General features: G+C 38.3%; 3 protein-coding genes across 8 annotated transcripts; 1 reads left to right on the top strand and 2 right to left on the bottom strand.

Annotated features, from left to right (window-relative positions):
• Nucleotides 1-356: 356 nt before the first annotated feature.
• pde6c (phosphodiesterase 6C, cGMP-specific, cone, alpha prime) lies at nucleotides 357-8,262 on the bottom strand. Of its 2 annotated transcripts, none has more exons than XM_027021874.2 (22): nucleotides 7,795-8,262; nucleotides 6,661-6,813; nucleotides 6,008-6,097; nucleotides 5,769-5,909; nucleotides 5,612-5,686; nucleotides 5,432-5,496; nucleotides 5,240-5,306; nucleotides 4,991-5,038; nucleotides 4,138-4,287; nucleotides 3,907-4,050; nucleotides 3,746-3,811; nucleotides 3,421-3,567; nucleotides 2,910-3,017; nucleotides 2,192-2,301; nucleotides 2,013-2,100; nucleotides 1,828-1,928; nucleotides 1,639-1,746; nucleotides 1,395-1,458; nucleotides 1,220-1,294; nucleotides 1,020-1,103; nucleotides 662-818; nucleotides 357-397 (listed from the first exon to the last, which is right to left on the bottom strand). In XM_027021874.2, exons 1-22 carry the CDS (start codon nucleotides 8,260-8,262, stop codon nucleotides 357-359), a joined length of 2,550 nt encoding a protein of 849 aa, XP_026877675.2. The 2 variants fall into 2 exon arrangements, with proteins under 2 accessions (XP_026877675.2, XP_026877676.2); XM_027021875.2 differs by having other exon boundaries at nucleotides 668-818.
• A 2,669-nt stretch (nucleotides 8,263-10,931) lies between these two features.
• rbp4 (retinol binding protein 4, plasma) lies at nucleotides 10,932-12,694 on the top strand. 2 transcript variants are annotated; one of them, XM_027021880.2, is made up of 6 exons: nucleotides 10,932-11,032; nucleotides 11,222-11,340; nucleotides 11,446-11,582; nucleotides 11,668-11,774; nucleotides 12,031-12,243; nucleotides 12,448-12,694. In XM_027021880.2, the coding sequence occupies exons 2-6, from the start codon at nucleotides 11,239-11,241 to the stop codon at nucleotides 12,462-12,464; spliced, it is 576 nt and encodes a 191-aa protein (XP_026877681.2). In that variant the 5' UTR covers nucleotides 10,932-11,032; nucleotides 11,222-11,238; the 3' UTR covers nucleotides 12,465-12,694. The 2 variants fall into 2 exon arrangements, with proteins under 2 accessions (XP_026877681.2, XP_026877682.2); XM_027021881.2 differs by having other exon boundaries at nucleotides 11,001-11,074.
• cep55l (centrosomal protein 55 like) lies at nucleotides 12,518-20,670 on the bottom strand. Of its 4 annotated transcripts, none has more exons than XM_027021876.2 (9): nucleotides 20,580-20,670; nucleotides 20,171-20,376; nucleotides 19,434-19,706; nucleotides 15,606-15,650; nucleotides 15,328-15,478; nucleotides 14,645-14,964; nucleotides 14,355-14,426; nucleotides 13,942-14,067; nucleotides 12,518-13,818 (listed from the first exon to the last, which is right to left on the bottom strand). In XM_027021876.2, the coding sequence occupies exons 2-9, from the start codon at nucleotides 20,360-20,362 to the stop codon at nucleotides 13,600-13,602; spliced, it is 1,398 nt and encodes a 465-aa protein (XP_026877677.1). In that variant the 5' UTR covers nucleotides 20,363-20,376; nucleotides 20,580-20,670; the 3' UTR covers nucleotides 12,518-13,599. The 4 variants fall into 4 exon arrangements, with proteins under 4 accessions (XP_026877677.1, XP_026877678.1, XP_026877679.1 ...); XM_027021877.2 differs by having other exon boundaries at nucleotides 14,645-14,961; XM_027021878.2 differs by lacking the exon at nucleotides 15,606-15,650.
• Nucleotides 20,671-20,886: the final 216 nt, after the last annotated feature.

Raw genomic sequence — 20,886 nt, 5'->3', positions numbered from 1 at the left:
TGTGAAAGTAAACTTCATTGACAGCAGCTATTTTGCTCCCAATACTGACATAAAAACTAAATATTAAGACAATTCCTGTGCATTGTAATTCAACAATTGCAGTCGTTAGCCTCCTACTTCTGAAATTTTCCTTCTTTTGTTATAAACTACTGATAACGAATTTTTTAAAAAGTAAACATATTTGTTTTATGTTTAAGTTTAGTTGGTTTCCCTCCAGAAGAGAAGCTTGCCGTTGTTGGTACAATGGCTGGATTTACTGGAAAGAGAGAGGTTAGAGTCACAAGGTCCAAAGGAAGCAACTTCTATGTGCTTCTTCGTGTAACCGGTTGATCACTGTCTGTGTCCAATGGGGCTTTTTAAAATATGGAACAAGTTTTAGACTTCCCTCCTCCCTCTTCTGTTTCAAATAAGAGGCAGAGAAAAAGGGGCTAAGAGTTAGACGATAAGAAACGTTAAATGTTCTTTGCTATTCCTCAGAGGAAGGTTTGTGGATACACTCCACTGGCTAATGATTATTTTAATGAATATAATATATAGAATATGAATAGAACCATATGTGTCATGGGATAAACTTTTAACATGCTAACACGGTGGCTAATGACGTGAATACATTTTATGGAAGAAAAGCATACTTGTATGAAGGGTGTGCCACAGGCTTTGCGCATACCCTTTTTATATGGTGTTTCCTGTTTCTTCTTCTCATTCTCAATAGCATCAAGTTTGGCTTGATAAGCATCAGCCAGCTCTTTCCAGTGGGCTCTGTTGTTGTTCAGGCCATCAAACATGGGTGTGATTTCCTTTTGGAACCTTGCAAATTCCTGCATGAGACAGAGGCTGCTATTACATGTCCTCACATGTTCTAGCATCAGTCACTTTCAGTCAGAACATTCATCTTTTTGCAGATGTTTAATAGGGGGACTTTGGTGGCACTATGACTTTAATCAGATTTGTTTTCTACTTTAAATAGAGCTTTACAAGTACAGCTTTATCAAATACAGTTGATGAAAGGGTGACCTGACCTTGTATACAAATGAGCAGACAAAGTCAATGAAACCACACTGCATCTTGGGCAGTTCATCTGCCCTGTTCCTGTCCATCATGGGCTGAATAAAGATTTGCACAAACATTCATAAGCCTGTAAATATGACAGATGAAGTAATTGCTTTGATTAGGTGCCAATGGCTGAAACAGGCAAAAAAAAAAAAAAAAGTGCTCTAACAATGGGTTCTTGTTGAAGCACGTTCCTCTCCAGGTCTCCCTGCTCCCAGAATTCAGCAGCCACCATCAGAGCCACCTTCAGTAAAGAGAGAGAGAAATCATTTAATAAAAAGTGGGAACACAGACTGGCTTCTGTTTTCAAGTAGCACACTGCTGCAGAATCAGTAACTGCACACCTTGCTTTGAACCTCCCATGGCTTTGTGATGGCAGACAAGTCGCAGCCAGTCATCATCATTGCCCTGCATTGAGCCAGAAAAGGTAAAAAAAAAACAAACAAACAAAAAACACTTTATCATTTCACAGACCTAATTAATTAAATGTAGCTAAAGTAAAATTTAAAAAAAAAGAAAAAACTCCTGCTAGATAATGTAGCATGATTCTTTAGGTGTGATGGCTCTAAAATGAAATGTGTTATTTACATGATGATTTCCTTCCTGACAGGGTTGTTGGTCACATAGTTAATGGCTTGCTTTTCATCTACCATTGGCTGTGTGTCATCAACAATCTTCTGGAACAGTGTTCTTTTTCTATAAGGTATAGAATCAACATTAGACTGGGTCTTTTCAGACTGGGTCTTTTCACCACAAGGTCAGAGGAATTACACTTACTTGAAGTACAAGGCTAAATCAGTAGCAATGATGCAGACATCATGTAAGTGCTGAACAGTTTCAAACTGACGTTTTTGTAGGTTCTGGAAGATATTGAGGTTCTGCATCGAAAAACAATGGTCAAATATATCACACCTGTAAACAAAATGACAATTATCTTTGCAAAATTGAAATATTTTGAAAACCTCATCTGCCATGAGAGTCTTGCTGTACTGAAGATGGTGTCTTTCTAAGATGGAGGACCCATGAAGCTTGGCCAAAGGTGATGAACTCCTATAATGAATATGTAAAGATTATAAGCGAAGCTATGACAAACATGCAAATGTGGGATTATGGAAAAGTAGGAGAACAGTCAGTCCCATACTTTGTCTGATAGAGATTGTTGGTCCCCCTGTGGTCAATATCATGGCAAAAAGCAGCTGCTACCATTGCAAAGGCATCAAGGTCTGAGTAGTATTTTCTTAGTTTTCCAGTCTGTATAGGAAGGAGAAAAAGACTGACTATGATGTGTAAACAGGAGACAGAATTAAAAAAGGCTTGTTTACATCAGGATAGTAATGTCCAATGATTTGTTGTAACTAGCTTTGCAAGTCTTTCACAGGAGCTCAGTTCCCCTTTTGAATTATTCTCTTATGAACATTCACTCTGTAGGGAGTGTTTGAAAAGCAGTGGAGAAGTGACATGCTTTCTGAAGGGCTGGTACCTTCATTTTTCAGTGCTGCACAACTATACTAGTGTGTCTTCACTTTTGGAGCCAGGAGATTGTTTATTTACTTGTTTATGTAATTACTTTCACTCAATGCCAAATTGCAAATGACAAATCAGAAATAATTAAGCAGTATTTATTTTGCAGAAATATAGTACTTGGTCATTTTTAGAAATAACTCTTCTAGATGAATCTGATGAACAGATATGTATCAGTGCTAAACAGTAGGTGGGATTTTAGGGTGCTGAAGGATTACTGGACATGTGTTAGGTGTGGTTAGAGGATGCCAGCAGATTTCAGTATGGTCTCCAATCCACACTGAAATAGCTGCAGGTCTGGAAGACGATGCACATTGAGACAGGGCTACTTAACTCACCTGTAGTAAACAGAACATTGTCTGCCCCACATTGAAGCCATGCCTCCAGTTATGGTATGTAATGTCTCTGTAACCCTTCCTGACTGTGTACATCCATCTAGTAAGAACCTGAAGTGAGTGTAATGAATACACCAAAATGTAATATAGTTAAGTTAGTGATTATATCTACTACCAAGCTAAATCTCCATAGATTCAAAAAAAGAAGTTAACAATAATGCACTGGTACAAGCAGACACAAAGTAGATTGTAGAATGAATTAATACATTAATATTGATCATAATATATAATGTTTAAATCACCACTGTTTTAATCCAAGTATAATGAAATTACATTGCAATTTAAACAAATAATAATAATTTCATATTTTGATTTTCATATTATTAAAACTAATATTATTACACATGATGTCATCACTAATTTCACATTTATAATCTTATACAACCTGAACAAATCAGTGTAGCATTTATTTACAGGTCAAATTTGGGTACATGGAGAAAAAGATGTGGCTGACCTCTGCTGGCACTTTAAATTTCTCCACCACGCCTAGTTCAAAGAAGCACCGAATGCCACACTTGATTAGGTCGAGCTCAGATAGAGGAAAATCACTGAAGTGGAATTCAAGCAGGTCAACGTCCTTGGCTTCAGGTATGTTGGCCCTCTGTATATCAGCATAAGCATTAGTATAATATCAGATCTAACACATTATCAGAGTTTAACAACTTCCAGTCTCCATGCTGATGAAACTTGCAAACAATTACACTGAAAATTCCTCCAAAATTCCCAATGCTCTCATCCCAATGTGAGGGACAAAATGTGACAGACATAACATTATTTACCAAGAGTTTGTACATCTCTTTCTGATCACATTCCTCTGGTTCTCTGTCAAACCTTTCCTTTGTGTTCTGTTAGGAAAAGACAAGGGGTATATGTAGCAAGGTAGCAGTAACAAACACCTGTACTGCTAAAGCTGGAGATTTTATTATGTAGTGACCCTCACCAAGATCTGCTGAACCTCATCCAAGGTGGCTCTTGTGTGGTACATCACCATTTCCTCAGCAATCTCTTTCTTCCACTCCATTCTGTTCAGTTTGTCATATGTGTCACAGTTGAGCACAGACCATCCCAGGAACTGTGTAAGGGCCTGTTTATGAAAGGATTGGAGAGCCAAACTTCAGATATAGAACTATCAAACAAATGAACAGTTTCACCCTGAAGCCTGCAGTCTCACCTCAGTAATCTGTTCATCCTGTTCATCAAATGGCTTGCCGTCTTTTCGGTTGAAGAATGTAACGATGCCCACAATCTCCTCCTTTTTATTGACGATGGGGAGGGACAGGACATTCTTGATGATGAAGCCTGTCTCATCCACAGCTGTTTTCTAAAATAAATTAGAAAATTAACAGCAATAAGAAATACTGGTCAGTAACAAGAAATGATAAAAATGGAGTGTGATGGAGACCATCACTTAGGAAGGTTAAATGAAGACAAATATTTGGAAATGAATGGTCTGCAGTATGTAAATTGAACAAGTGAACTATATTGATTTTATTGTTAGATGATCCATTTTAAAGCCAGGACAGAGATGCAGGTTCCAGTATGTTTTTTGCCAAATGTTACACTCATGTGTGGCAAGTTTCATTGTACTGAAACTGGACACACACTAATCATAATAATAATAATACCTCACATACCCTATTATAAATTTTGCATAATGCATCATGAAATTGAATTACTAAATGACATATTTGTTTAATGGAAAAGTGCAAGACAGCCAGCTGAACCCTGCTGAGTCTTTAACACCTGGGGGGAGTGGGGGGTCTCTTAAGAGACCTGTATCTTATGTATTGTATATCTTAAGAGACCTGTATCTTATGTACTGTATATCTTAAGAGATCTGTATCTTATGTACTGTATATCTTAAGAGACCTGTATCTTATGTACTGTATATCTTAAGAGATCTGTATCTTATGTACTGTATATCTTAAGAGGCCTGTATCTTATGTACTGTATATCTTAAGAGATCTGTATCTTATGTACTGTATATCTTAAGAGATCTGTATCTTGTGTACTGTGTATCTTACCTGGAATGTGAAGTACTCATCGGCAGCAACATTCATCATGTTACAGATCTGCAAACAGAAAGAGCTTTTACTTGCTCAACACAGAGACAAAGTTTTCTGTTCAGACATTACAAAAATGAACTGTTCATGTCTTCATCTAACCATAGAACTGCAGAACATCATTTAAGTACCTCACTATTATTTTTGGTTGTTTATAAACATAAGCAGGAATGTATGTGAGTGTGCACATGTGAATGGAAAGGAACTCACAAAGCCATTTTCTGCCACATAGGTAGGGAGGCCACTGACAAGAGCCCAGTGTTCTGGAGAAGGGGCCCTGCAATCCCAGAAAAGGACTTCAAAGAAAGACTTAGTACATGACTGACCTACTGTGACCTGCATGTGAGTTGTGAAGTATACATCTAGCAACATTCATGTATTTGTCATACAAATACTGCTTACGGTACAACTTTGATCTCTTCCTTGACTTCTAAGAGATAATCGATGATTTTGTAGAAGTTGATTTCCTGTAAGGAATACATGAATACACACTGTTCACTTGTTGATTCATAATTCATGACTCACAGAGGAGTCTATTGTTTTCTACTGAGCAGAATAAAACTTTAAGAAAAAGAGACTTACCCTACCATCAGGTGTCTTGGGACCCTTGTATGGTTCTACATGTCCTAGTTTAATTGGCCACTCATCATAAAATTCCTAAACCGATAACATAATACAGAGTTAGTATGCAGTGGGTCAGTACAGAGTCAGGCATGTGAGTCAGGCATGAATCACAAACCTTTTCTTTTGTCATATCCAGTAGCCCCACTGAGTACCTCTCACACTGAAGATAGGACCTAACAGTGTACAGTGCTTTGTGGAACTGACGCTCAATGTCAGTCAATTCTTCAAACACTTTGCTAGCAGACCAGAGAAGAACCTGTGGTATGAGAAGCAGAGTAGCACCTGTGTTGCCAGATTCTGCTGGCTTTAAACAGCAACCATGACATAATGTTTCCTTGTCTACTGAAGAGTTACCTGACTTCTCCTGGATTCCACATTCCACATGTAACTGGTGTAATGCTGCAGAGTGATGACTGAGGCAAAGTTTATATACTTGTTGAAGATCTTAGAAATGAACAACATTTGTGTAATTAATACAATGCTGCTATACAGGGTTGCTATAAAACTGTGGCTGCAAAGAGCTACCAATCAATTTATAAATTATTTAGATTTTACTTAAGTAGAGGGGCGGTTAGACAGAGGCACAATGTTCCAGCATCCATAGAATGTTTTGGTGTTAAGTATATTGCTTAAAGTTATTACAAGTTGACTGGCCTTCCCCAAAATAGCTGCTTATACTATGACAATTGCTCCATTGTCCTTTCTGGAATTTAAGTAAGTAACTGTTTAAGTAAGTCTAAAAACACTAAACGATGCAGTGGTTACAATGAAGTTAATGAATGAAATCATTACAGTCAAAGGTCAAATGATGTCAAAAGACTGCAGTGCACTATGCAAGGAATGTCCCAAAGGAGGAAATACCCTACACAAGGATGCACTGATTCAGAACAATGACATGGTCATGCTTATTCCAAAACATCATCCAGTACACTTTAATTTTGTTGTTTTATAATATGCTATTTTAGAAGACTACTTAGGAAAGCATGATCTAATGTATTCACACTTACATCTTCATCTGCTTTGGAGAATTCGTTCCCAACAGTTTTGTTCAGTGCCATGAGGACACCCAGTGGGTCCTTACCACTCACAATGGGTGCAGCCAGGATGCTTTTAGTGTTGTATCCTGTTTGCTGGTCCACAAAGTCACTGAAATGGGGGTTCTTGGGGGGGGGGGGGGGGGGGGGAAATAATAATAATAATAATTGAATTCACTTTGTGTCCTTAAATTCACTCTGTATCCTTATACTCATTTATAAATGACTCAGTTATATCATGTAGGTATATATATAGAAAAAATAGTATGATATACAATTAAATAAATAAATAAATATGTAGAGGTAATAAAACTTTGTAGTACACAAGGTTTCTAGAGAAACTGGCAATTTCAGGGAGAGGTCCTTCATCAGCTGTGCAAGCAAAGTGCTTTTGACACTCTAGCAAGTGAAACCAGTTTATGTTCCAACATAAACTATAGGAAGATAAGCTGGTTTCACCTCCTAGAGCTTCAGAAGCATTTTGCTTACACAGCTGAAGAACGAGTTCTGTCCAAAATGCCATGTTTCTCTGTAAACCCTTTATCCAACACTACAATTTTTACTACCTCTATATCTTTACTACAGTACACTACAATTACTACTTAAATAAGTAAATGCATACATCTCTCCCAATAAATAACTTTTATTAGTAGAAATTAATGATGCTCATGTTGCTGTAGCTGTTTTATCTTTGCAATTTCTGACATCATATTTATGGTATTACAAGTTCAGTATGAGTTCTGAAAATGTATCCTGTGGGCACAAAATCATTTAAAGGTATTCTCATGTCTAGTAATCTAGTGACAACATAATGCTGGACTAACAGGCTTAGTCTGACAGACTTTTACCCTGTAACTGATGGAACAGAAAGTGCACCTTACCTCATATTATGTCATGATCTAATAGGATCAAAAACCATTTTATAGCAAATAATGGTTGCCCTAAAAATTTATTTTAGTAACAACTTGGTAGTTTTGTAACATTAAACTTTAATTTAATGTAAATTGGTTTTGGAATGTCTTTTACTTACACATCACAGCATTTCATTCTACACAGCAAAGGACAGAAGGACAAATTTTATTACTCCTTATGATGACCTTGACTCACCTGCTTTACATCTGGAATGTTAACTCCCTTTTTGGTTGTTACTGTTTGCCCCACTATGCCCATGTCAGTGGGGAACACAATCTCAGCCAGTGGACTGACCAGGTTGTTTTCAAATTTGGAGGTAGGGGTAACATCAAAAAGACATGTGGCCAACTCAGGGATTCCATTCCTAGCCCTGTATATAAAATAGCTGCACCGATCTGCATTTACCAGAATGCATATTCGCTGCAGGACCTTGTGCATGCTTTTCTCCATGACCTGCTCACTCTGCATCTCCCTGACCAGGTCAAAAATTATGGCAGCCTCCTGGATCTGGGAGACATCTTTGTATGAGGATGGGTCTTTGATCTCAAGCTTCTCTGTGAAAGCAGCAGTAATGACCTCGGCTCGCACCTTCTTGTCAAAATAATCTTTGGCAAACTGTGGATTATTCTCCAAGTATTTTTCCACACTGTCCTTGTCTGCCATTTTATAACAAGTGTGTATTGTAGGGCTCTCAGAGATGCATCACTCGCAGAAAGCCAGAAGACGTAAATGAGAAGCGGTGCTAGTTGCTCCAGTGACCCTCTCCTTCAGCCAGTGTCATCCGCCACCATACCACTGCGCAAACCCCAAGATGCTCCTGGTCTCCTTCGGAAAGCTAGCAGACTACTGTGTCTTACCATCTGAAGGGATCACAGAGACCGATAATTAATGTGACGTCATTAAATCTTCTAAGCTTGCTTAACCTTCAAACCCCGCATGCTGATCATTTTACACCGGACAATCCAATCAGAAGGAAAGTCCATTTTTTTCTGTGACAGATGAGTAACTGAAAGTGTTGCAATGGCCTATCAGCCATTTCCTCAGAATAGTGAATCTCACTTACCAAAAACTGCTTTCTTGCACATATTTTAATAATATAATAATTTTGCTTATATTTGCAATCATCTGCATATTAAGGAGGATGAAACATTAGTCCATGGCTTTATCATGAGTTTGATTACTGTACCTTCATTTTCCCTGGCATTCTGGCTAAACCCGTATACATTGTTCAGTATATACAAAACTCAACAGCATAGAGTTCCTGCACATAATAACAGCTCAACCTGATTGGTCATCCTGGCTAGTTGTCACCCTGGTATCATCCTGCATTTAATACAACCTTTAGCTCATTGCATTTAAGTCTTTGCATGAACTTGCTCCATCTTATCTTTCAGCATTTCTTCCCTTTACCCTTGCATACACCTATGGCTCGTAGCAGTCCTTAAGTTAAAACGGCTTGTTTGAGAAATTTGGAAGGGTCCAACACTGTAGTTTTTTTTGTAGTTTTCAGTGGTTTCATATTGATACTAGTATCATTGCTTGAGGAAACAAGATTGCTTTGTATTACTGCTGCCCTCAAGAATCTTGCCAATAAAATCATTGTCCTGTTCTGGAACTGAGAAGGGAAATTCTTTGAAGTGCACTATAATTATCTTTTTTTTAACACTCTCTATAAAGAGGTGAATTGGAAGGACCTATTTTATAATAATAGGATTAAAACTGGCTCAATAGTGAAGTCAGTGTCTAGAAGAGACTGGACCAAATTCATCAAAGTTTTTTACTTGACACAGCAAATCCAGGTGTTATGGTGCACTCAGCACCCAGAAGGAGAGCTGCTGCTACATTGGTGTTAATATAACACTGAGAATGCTTTTGCCTTTCTTTTTGTTTTGTTTCATTTTGCTCGTTGCTGTGCTCTTCTGTTGCTATGGAGACTAAAAACTCCCAGCAACTGCACACACCTCTCACTCCCTCACTGTCACCATTGCATAAGAATAAAATAAAAGTGATTACTAGTATGTCCTCATCTGAATATATTTTGGCACAGCATACTGGTTGCATGCTGATGTTTACAGAATGGACTCAGTAAACACAGACGAGATAATTTTCTCTGATCAAAATTCAATGGTTTATAAAGGCAAACTAAAATCTGTTTGATATGGAGAATATAATTATATGATTTGTGGAGTCTTAACCCTTCAGCAGCTGTTTCCTAATTCATCCTAAACATCACATATTCTGAACAAAACATAAAAGAAAGTGTGTTGGCAGTCTGCGAAAATAGCTCATTACTGTGAAAATCTTGGTAAAATAACTTGGTAAGTTTTAAATGTTTATTGTTGAGTAACTAAAACTCTAGTATTTATTGTAGGGTTTTGTTTATTGCACTGATGTTGACTGCTCCTATGTTGACTAACTCTAGTACTTATTGTTTATTGCACTGATTGTCTGAGATAGACCTTATGTATTTTGCACTTCTAGGCATCATCCCTGTATTCCTGCAGTATTCTAGATCATTGGTATATTGGACTCTAATCCACTCTACTCGCTAGGATGTATTCCATGAGTAAATGACAAAGCACTTTTGTAAGTAATTCTGGATAAGAGTGCTAAATGCCGTAAATGTAAATGTAAATGCTTAAACTTGTATGCAGATAAACTAATTCAACCCATGAAAGCAGAGAGAAAAAAGAGGCACAGAGAAAAGGGAGAACTATGTTTTAAATTATTAAAAAATGGAGCAGCAGATGACTTGGACATCCCTGCCAAAAGCCCTGGGGTGACTTTTGCCTTTGCTAGAACATGCAAAAAATTCCTTGGCCATTAAAAGACAGTAAGTAAACCCAAGGCCACACCCCCTTGGGAGGAAAACAACTGAACTGTATGGAGCGAGAAGGGTAAGTAAAGTTTCTTTTTCTTTCTCCAGGCTGTGGTGGAGGTGAAGTGGGATGGGGGCTGGGGGATTTAAATGTTTAAGTTAACAAGTTCAAACAAACAGAGGTCTATAGTTCTTTTGTAAACTTTGAAATGACTCGTTTGATTTATTTGTTAAATTTTGCTGTCTGTTGGACATTGAAAACAGCTACTACACTGAAGCTAAAATCTCAACTCAAGAATGTCAGAAAAAAAATTAATAAACAGTGTCAGCAAAAATAATGAGGCTATCTGTGGTATATGTAGATATTTTTTTAGATTTACCCTAGTTACACAATACATTTTGAGAAGGTGCAGAGGTTAACTCCACAACATTGTCAGATATGAGACTCAATTATGCAAAAAAAATCCTGACCAATGAGTGAAATGCTGGGGACCAGAGTTTAAGGTCTCTGGGTGGGATTGTGAAATTGCTTGCAGAAGACACATCCTATATAAACTCAGTCCAACAAACAACCCACAGTCCTGCCTTTATACTCTGCCAGTAAAGTCTGAAAAGGTACAGTGTGTTCGACAAGCTCTCACTATTCTCAGAAAAAAAGTATGTAGTAAGATACTCTTCTTTCTTCAAAGACAAATGAGAATAAATGGGGAGAGGGAATCTATTCTGCAGTGCTCTGCGTGGATCCTATTTAACTGCCGCTTTCAGAAACGCCTCTTACTGCTGACTTTTGGCCCTGTTTTTCAGATCCAGCAGACAGCAGCATGCTGGGGCTCTTTGTGGCTCTTTGTTTCCTGGCCACAGGCTGGGCACAAGACTGTCTGGTTAGCAACATCCATGTCAAAGAGAACTTTGACAAATACAGAGTAAGTAAAAATTTATTTTAAAAATCTAACTGGTTGTCTTTGTGCACTCTTTACCAAAAGCACTTTGTATGAGGGTTTCCTCTTGCTGTACTCTATTCATCTCAGTTTCAAGGAAGGTGGTATGCTGTTGCCAAGAAAGACCCAGTAGGACTTTTTCTTCTAGACAATGTTGTTGCCAATTACAAAGTGGAAGACGATGGCAAAATGACAGCCACTGCTGTTGGCAGAGTGATCATTCTGAAGTAAATTCAAAATGTCTTTCGAATGTTATATTTGGTGCAACTCCTTATGCAAGTTGAAAGTTTTCTTTATGATTTCACACTTTAGCAACTGGGAGACATGTGCCCAAATGTTCTCCACTTTGGAGAAGTCATCAGACCCAGCCAAGTTCAAGCTCAGATACTGGGGTGCCACGGCATACCTCCAGACTGGGTGTAAGCCAAACTAGACATGTTTATATGTGACAGTATGTATTTTTAAACCCGTTTGTTGGAATATGAGAAATAATCGCATACATCATGTATAATGCTGCTTCTCTCCTAGGAGTGCTACAGTACAAAAATATACCTTTCAATGTTTGTGATAAATGAAGATTTCATAGACCATAATCTTTATACTACTCAACCTACCCTACTCCATTCTAAACACAGTATAACGAGCACCTTGTCTTATTTGCGACCATCTCAACAGATGACGACCACTGGATCATCGACACCGACTATGACAACTATGCAATCCACTATGCCTGCAGAGAGGTGGATGCTGACGGAACCTGCCTGGATGGTTACTCCTTCATTTTCTCTCGTCACCCTACCGGCTTAAGGCCCGAAGACCAGCAGATTGTGACCTCGAAGAAGCGGGATTTATGCCTCCTGGGCAAATACAGACGGGTCACACACAATGGTACTTTTTTTTTCCCCACTTTGGTAAACAGTTTTATATCTTAATAAAATTACTGAACAAAAGTATAAATCATAGCATTTTCTAACAATAACATCAACATTCCTATAACCAGATGGCATAAACACTGAAATATGACTTAATGATAACAATATAACTTTATGTATAACACAATAACTCTGATTCCCTCTTTGTTTGTCTTTGAAGGTTTCTGCGAGGCCTGAAATGGATCTGCTGAAGAAGAACCAATAATGTAAACTTTTACATTTCTTGTGTCTAGTATACATGTAAATAAAGATATTCGTTTAAACACAATCCAATATCTGCATGACAAATGCTAAGTGTAAGAGAAAAAGTTAAGGACTGAAAATTTGAACACAAATAATGTTACCAGTGTGCTATGGTTACATGATGTAATTTAAGCTACTTATTAAAATAAAATGCTCTTGCTGAATATAACTGCCATTGTTATATAAATGGATAGAACCAGGATACAAGCACTTATGGTTTTGGAAGTGTAAGAGAACAAATTTATGACCTCAGGAGTGTTTTGTTTTGTTTTTTGTTTTGAACAGACTAATGAACACAGCACTTATGACAGCACAGCTGTTTCAACTTGCTCTTGTGACTTGATTTATAGGGCAAGTCTGAACATTTTGTTCTGGTGTGAATAATATAAACCACAATAGGCAACCCTGTACTAACGTGTATAAAAAACGTACAGTAGCTAAAGCAATGAAATTGAAAGTTGGGTGTCTTGACAGAAACTTTCTAACTGGTTACTCTGCAGGCCCTCCACATGGGCATGCCCCCCCAGCCCGCCGTGTTAAAGAATGTCTTGCTGCATTCTGCCCTGACAACAGCAGTCACACTAATTACTTTAAATAGGTGTAAATTAAGCAATTACAAATGCAATCTAATTCAAGGATTCAGAAATGTTTTTTGAATCCTTGTTACATTGTAGGTTGGGAAGGAAAAAAAAAGTGGACATGATATTGAAAAAAAAAAAAAAAAAAAGCTGATCACAAAAATGAATCATGATCTTTTGAGTTTACTGTGTTCAAAACAAGGGTTTGTATAATAAAATGAAAATATGCACAAGTGAGCCCGAGACTGTTTATGAAGATGCTACAACAATCATAAATTAATATCTTCCTTAAATATGCGTCACATAAATGCACCACTAAATCCTTTCATGAATACCCAAAAGAATGTCTACACCACCAGTGATTTATCTTAAAAATACTGAGAAATTTCTTTGTAATGTCAAGCAGGATAAAACAAATACAAAAATATAAAATTCTAATCAAGAAAAAAGTCATAGGCAGATTATCATTATTCCCTTTTTGTTAGGAAGTCTTAGTTGAAGCAGTAGTCCAGATGTGCGAGAAGCTCTCTGTGCTGACTGGTGGGGTACAACGCCCGGCAGTTGGGACACTCCAGGATGCTCTCATCCAGTGTGCCGGGACCTTTCATTGGGGATGTAGGGTTCAGGATGTGGTCATGAATGGTCAGCCTCCCCCTGTCCAGTTTTTCATATGAGCTGGGCTCAGAGAATCGAGTTTCACGTTGCTGTTTCTGAATGGATGTACCAAACATTTGCTTTCTCTTTAATTAAGCATGGCAAAATGCCAAAGTGTAATTTATCAGTATTAGCCTTACATCAAACAAAGATATACGAAGGGTTTGGAAGAGACTTACTGTGGACTCCAACCGTGTGATCTGATCTCTCGCTTTACGAAGCTCCTTCAGCACTTTGTGAAGCTGGTGCTGTAGACTCTGACGGTCCAGTTTCTCATTCTCAAAATCTTTGGTAGACAACTGGATCTGCCAAATGAAGGTGAGTGCTTTAAAGTTTATTAGACATTTATGGCATTTAGCAGATGCTCATATCCAGAGCGACTTACAAAAGTGCTTTGTCATTTACTCATAGAATACATCCTAGCCAGTACAGTAGGTTAGAGTCCAATATATCAGTGAACTAGAATACTGTTGAAATATACGGATCAATGCTGATGCCTTGAAGTGCAAAATACATAAGCCCTATTTCAGACAACGATAAGTGCAATAAACAAGCTATCACTTAATAAATTGTTCAAAGTAAGAGCTAGCACCTGTTTTTCCAAAACAGCAATCTTTTTTTGCTCCTCATGCTGGTTCAACAGGGATTTCTGAAGTAGGTTCACCTTTCAAAGGAGAAAAGGTTAGATTTGTACATAAGACACGAACATGCTAGCCAACTTTATAAACCATCCGGTTATCCATGATAACTAACAGTACAACACATGGCTGGACTAAAACTGAGGTAACTGATAACTTTTGTAAATAATTTAATTTTTTTGCCACATCATTCCTTTAACTCATGCCAAGCTGACCCATCTACCCTACTCCACCCCCACACTACCTGTGACATCATCTCAGTCACCCTTTTCCTCTCCTCCTCCAAACGGGCACTGGCCACCTCCATCTCACTCTGCAGCCGAGCTGCACGTTCTGTTGCCAGCTTCCTCTCCTCCCCCAAGGCCTGCCGACTGTTCTGCCGCTCCTCCTTGAGCTCCTCCTGGGTGCGAATCATCTCTCGGGTCCTCTCTTCATACTTGGCCCTCAGCTCATTGAGTTCAGCTCGTACACGAAAGCCCTGCACCCGCTCCTCCTCCAGCTCCTGCTGGGCCACTTTAAGGAACTCATCCGGGTTCCTCTGTGCAGTCGGGGACAGTGGACCTGCTTTATAGTGACATGAAATGCAATCAGTGTTATTACCGCTGACTTGACCTCAAAATAAGCAGCCTAAAAACAATCTGTCAAAAGATGAGCAATTTAATGGTGAGAAACACAAGTATTTAATGACCTGTAGAGGAATCTTTCACTCACTAGCTCCAACATTATTTTTAACAATGCTACCACACACTATAACAACACACATCTGCTGCAGCTATATAGAAAGATGTTGTCACAGAAAAATTGGCTTGCAATACACAGAAGGAATCATTTGATGTTATGCTAAAACAGCATGAGTGAGATGACACTTTATAACTCATTAGACTTTATAACTCATCTGAGGCCATATTGTTTTTTTTCCCTTTCTACCTTCCAAACTGCCATCTTTATGAGGTTGGTGGAGTGCTTGCTTGGCTTGGTTTAGCTGCTGTTCAAGCTCTGTTATCCTGGCCAAGATCCCCTGAACATAGGTCTCTCTCTGCTGGTCATAAACCAACCAGTGCTGATTTTTCTCCAGGGCCTTGAACACAATGGCATGAGAAAGAGAAGAAAACATGTCATGTCATGTTTGCTTTTTGAATGCATCTCTGCTCCAAATGCAGCAGAGATGGAAATGTGGGAATCAAAACCATGCTTTGTTGACTCACATCTCGCAGGTGCTCCTGGATTACTGCAACCTCACCTGAAGGTGCCTGTTTATTACATAAATTATGTGATTCATCAAATAAAATATAAACATCCCAAAAAAAACAAAAAACATGCATGGTTACTCAAGTCTTAAAAATAAAAGAACAAGATCAACATATAATAGATGATATATAATAGGAACACTAGGAGTGGAATTAACACTATGCTAAGCAGCCATTTTTTGATTTATATTCTAAAAAGCCCTGTACCAGCGGAAGATCTTCTCACTCAAAAGGTGAACCCAAGCAACTCCTTGTCTGATCCCTGCCTAAAACCTATCAGTGATCATAACTGCCTGAAAAGAAAGCAAAAATCTCCAGGCTAGTCCAAAGCACTGAGAGATCTGCTGATGTGGTTAGCCTGACCTTGAGACCAACAAAGCGAACACCATAAGCTTGTCAGATATTCGAACCTCAAAAGGTTAACCTATTGCTCAATTAGAATTAGTGTGTGTATGTGTGTGTGTGTGTGTGTCTGTGTGTCTGTGTGTGAAAAATTAAAAATCGAAAATTGGTTTGATGTTTACTGCGAAGATTCTAGACAAAGAAGAAGCGGAACATTGTTCTCAACGACAAGGTAAAAATGGTGAGTGAAACTGGCGCCATCTAATGGATAAGTCTGAATATGGAATATGTCAAAAATACATTTTCATATGTTCAGGATGGCACACCGATATTGACAAAGCATTTTGGCTATGTTCAGACTGACAGGTCAAATCTAATTTTTGGCATATCCAGATCATATCTAGTTTTGATTGTTTGTTTGTTTTTGCTGCCCAGATTAACAAAAAAAACACATTTATGGCATTAAGCAGGCTTTTTTTTAATCCAAAGCGATTTAAAACTGCGATTGAGTACAATTTGAGCATCTGAGGGCCTCACTCAGGGGCCCAGGATTGGTAACTTAGCAATGGCGGTGCTTTAACTGGCAACTATCTGATTACTAGTCCACATTTGGAGGTGGTTTGAAATGCATTTGAATTGCGAAGTATGGAAACTGGCCGCTCAAATTTCAAAGTGTCTTTAGCAGCGCAGCAAATACCAATAATAACAAAGTCAAATCCAGAGTGACAGAAGCACCATTAAGAAGAGTGCCAAGATTCGTGCCAGAGAGACTGTAAGTGCTATGGAAGAGAACAGCATCCTCCATTGCAGAGTTTGTGTGCTGGGATGCAAGTTCTGATGTTTTCATGGTTAGCATCAATGTCAAAATTATGAGACCGGAGACACAGAGGCAGAATACATTATTACCTTATCCCATTATTCATGCTCTTGCCCTCCTGGTCCAGTTAGAGGTATGCAATTTATATTAATACAGATTATAAAATAAGTTACATTGCCGTAGCCATTGGGCCTATTTTTACTGAAGATCAGAAGTTACAATGAGTACTTCTGCAGCTCACCTGTAAAGCAGGTAGAGCTAGGTGCTAACACCACCAAGGATTGATTTCCAGGGAACACACATATTGTCTACTGATAATTAGCTGCAAGTCACGCTGGAAAAAAGTGTTTTCCAAATGCTGTAAAAGTAAATAATAAAGTTCAAACAGATACAATTCAACACACCTCACATCCTATATGCTATAAACCTTTTAATAAAAACCTGAAAAATAATAATTTTTTCTCTTCTTCTTATGTGATCACATCCACGTTCGGTAATTCCACAGTAAAGCCTGCATCCCAAGCAGACTCTATGGAAGTTTGAATAGTTTTACTAATATGGACCCTCTTGCCATTTGTCAACTGACCAATAAATCCAACTCTGCTTCCTCTCTACTTCTGAGAGAAGTTCTGCCCTAACTTCTCAAAGCATAGGCATCAGTTATCGCACTTCATATCCCAAACTTAATAAATGCTTCTTAATGTCTGGCATTGTTCTGCTACAAACACCTATCCTTAAGAAGTCCAGCCTTGATACATCTAATCTTGATAACTACAGACCAATTTACAATCTTCCTTTTCTGGGAAGTTTCTGGAAATGGGAGTATTTACACAACATTTACATTTATGGCATTTAGCAGACGCTCTCATCCATTAGCATGGGCTCTGTTTTCTGTTATGTTGATGACACCCAGGTTTATGTTACTAACAGGTCCACCCCTGATTTAGCACCTAGATCCTTGATTAAATGTGTTATTGAGCTAAAATAAATAAATAAATAAAAACCTAAAAAAATAAACCAAAAAAAACTGGATCAACGCCAAACCGTTTTTTGTAATGTTAACTTGTAATCGGAAGGTTGCCAGTTCAAGCCCCACCAATGCCAAGTTACCACTCATGGGTCCCTGAGCAAGGCCCTCAATTAACCCTCAATTGCTCGTACTGTATTCAGTCATAACTGTAATTCATAATTGTTAGTTGCCCCCAAGTCTCTGACACACAAGGTATCCATTCCATAAATCTTTGCATGCTGTTCAACTGTTTGCTCTGCTTTACTCCCAATATGCTTACCAAATCTGCACACTTTCATCTACATAATACTGCACGCCATGCTTAAGGATCAAGATGCTGAAACTCTGGTCCTTGCATTCATTACTTATGTGAATTACTGTATCTCAGTTTTCACTGGTCTTCTTGCAAAAACCATAAACATCAATATATTCAAAATTCAGACGCCAGGAGTTCTCACTCACACTAAACTTTTATAAAGTAAATCACACCTATTTTACACCATTTACATTGGTTGCTCATTGCTTCACGTATACAGTATAAATTATTACTTATCACCTTTAAAGCAATGCATGGTCTAGCTCCTGCCCATTTAGGTATGCTTCTTCATCTGGCACATGGCTATTAGCTGTTTGTAAATTCAGGTTTTCGTCCTGAGGTGAAAGCCTGTGGCTCCTAAACTTTTTTAAATCCTCTGCCTCAGTATTGGCATGATTGCTCATCCATTGCATCGTTCAAAACTGAACTGAAAACGTATCTCTTTGTGATGCACTAAACATCTGTCCTAGCTCATAGCTGTTATGTTATGTTGTCTGATTACTCCTTGTTTGTTTTTGACCACCTGCTAGCTTGTTCTAATTATGTCTGTTTTTGTTGTCTTTGTTATACTACCTCAGATGCTCCCTGGCTTTGTAATTGTTTATGGTATTAATCTTGTGCTTTTTAAAAATTTGTTTGTTCTGATGCTCTGTCAAATTACACTAAAGGATAGTGAAATGGCAACCAGATGAATGGATAAACAAAGGATACCTAAAGCCTAACCTCTACCTTAGTTACTGACCTGGATTATTTACATATTATCATGTGTATTATTAACATTATACATATTTCATTTTGAAAATATCTCAGTTATTGTAAATACTGTTGTATCATGATACCATAATGTATACCATTACAAAATAAATACCGCCAAATAATTAAAAGTGTAAATGATCATGTTTCAGTATTTCCTATTTTAAAAGGAAAAAAAATGATGTCAGACTCATGTCAAAGTGCAGCTTTAGCAGGCTAAAAAATGTGTTAAAAGAACAAGTATTTAAATCTGTACACCTGAACACAGAGCAGTGGTATAATTGGATGGCTGCTGGTTCAAGCCCCACCACTGCAAAGTTGGGTCCCTGAGCAAGGCACTTAACCCTCAATTGCTCAAGTTGTACTCAGTCATAATTGTAAGTCACTTTAGATAAAAGTGTCACCTAAATGTTGTGAATGACCTACATAAAGAATGCAGTACTGATGTAGCTAATAAAACATGAATATGTCTCTATTGAAAGCAATACACAATTAGTGGAATGAAAAATCCTCAGCTGAGCCAGTTATAGTATGCAGGAAGTCGCTCACCTGTACATCAGTCACATGTTTCCCAAGTGTTTGGCACCTCTTGGCTGCAGCCGCCAACTTGTTTTTCAGGTCCTCCGTCTCCTGTGAGAGGGCCTGGAAGAGTTTCTCTCTCTGCTCTGCTTCTTTTCTGCTCTGCTCCAGCTGTTTCTGCAAGGAAACCACTACCTCGCCACCTTTGGCAGCTAGCTGTCGGCTCAGAGAGCTTATCTCCTGGTCCTTCGCCAGCAACTGCTGTGAATTCCTCTCCCTCAGCATTTCCAGTGACACAATCCTCTATTGCAAAAATTAAATCAATTGTGTAGGGAGAAAAAGGATAATCAGTTGAATGTATCTGACAACCAAGTGACCTTAAACCAAAGATGATCATCACCTCAAAGCCCAGCCAAAATCAAACATGTATAGTGTATATATACATATGGGAAGAGAAGACATGAAAAGCGCAGCCAAGGAACCCACACAGGGGTAACACAAGAAATGAGAAAAAGGGGTGAATTAGAAAAAAATGTGTTTGTTTTTACAGTCTATGATACAGGCTGTGGAGTCACGACGCAAAATAAGTAAGACCGAAGACAGACATAAAACACAGTACTGTTTACCACGGGTACCTGCCATATGATTATATAATGTGGCTTATACTTCCACGGTATTGTTCAGCGCGTGCAGATATCGTTTCTAATCAATATCTCACAATAAGACTAATGATGATCAGGGTGCAGGTACAAAACACAGCGCCTCACCTCCATAAGCTTGGATTTATCCGAATCAGGACATGGGGATCTAAGTTTTTGTTTAGACATTTCATCCAAATTTTTCTTCAGTTGGGTATTTTCCTTTTTTACTTTCTCTAGTTCAGCTTCCACAGACTTTGGGGTGCTGCTTTTAAATCCTAGTTTATTTACAATCATTTCTTTGGCTCCTTTGGTTGCCATCTCTGGAGGGTCCCCTGAAAAGCAGATTTCCTAGTTAACAAACATTTTTTTGAGTCTCGAACTTCTTTCTCACCGCTGCATGGTCGAAGTTGTCAGCTAGTTATCATATCCTAACCTAACCTACTATCTATAAACTATGAAGGGTGGTGGCTAGCTAGCTAACTAACGTAAATAAATAAATAATGTTTTGGTTAACAAAAATATTGACATCACTTACAACTACGCTGTTTGTTTATTTGTGAATATCCAGACCGCTACAGCATAATAAAGATAATAAAGGTAGCTGGGTTAGCTAACACCGTAATAGAAACGGTTTACGTCTTACACTTCCTTGTTGAAAAGAAATTTAAACACGGCGCCGCATCCTGCGTCACATCCGGAGTGTTTTAAACGTGGGTGTGTTCGCGTACCTCGTGTTTTCAAGCAGATTCGCACTAAGATTTCATTACTTTGTGGAAAAAAAGTGGCGATCCCAGAAAGTGCTAGAACACGGACAAAATTTTACTCTCATCATGACTTCAATG

This window comes from Electrophorus electricus, chromosome 14 (genome assembly GCF_013358815.1).
Source record: "Electrophorus electricus isolate fEleEle1 chromosome 14, fEleEle1.pri, whole genome shotgun sequence".
NCBI classification, from domain to species: Eukaryota; Metazoa; Chordata; class Actinopteri; order Gymnotiformes; family Gymnotidae; genus Electrophorus; species Electrophorus electricus.
This window is presented reverse-complemented; position numbering and strand designations above follow the sequence as displayed.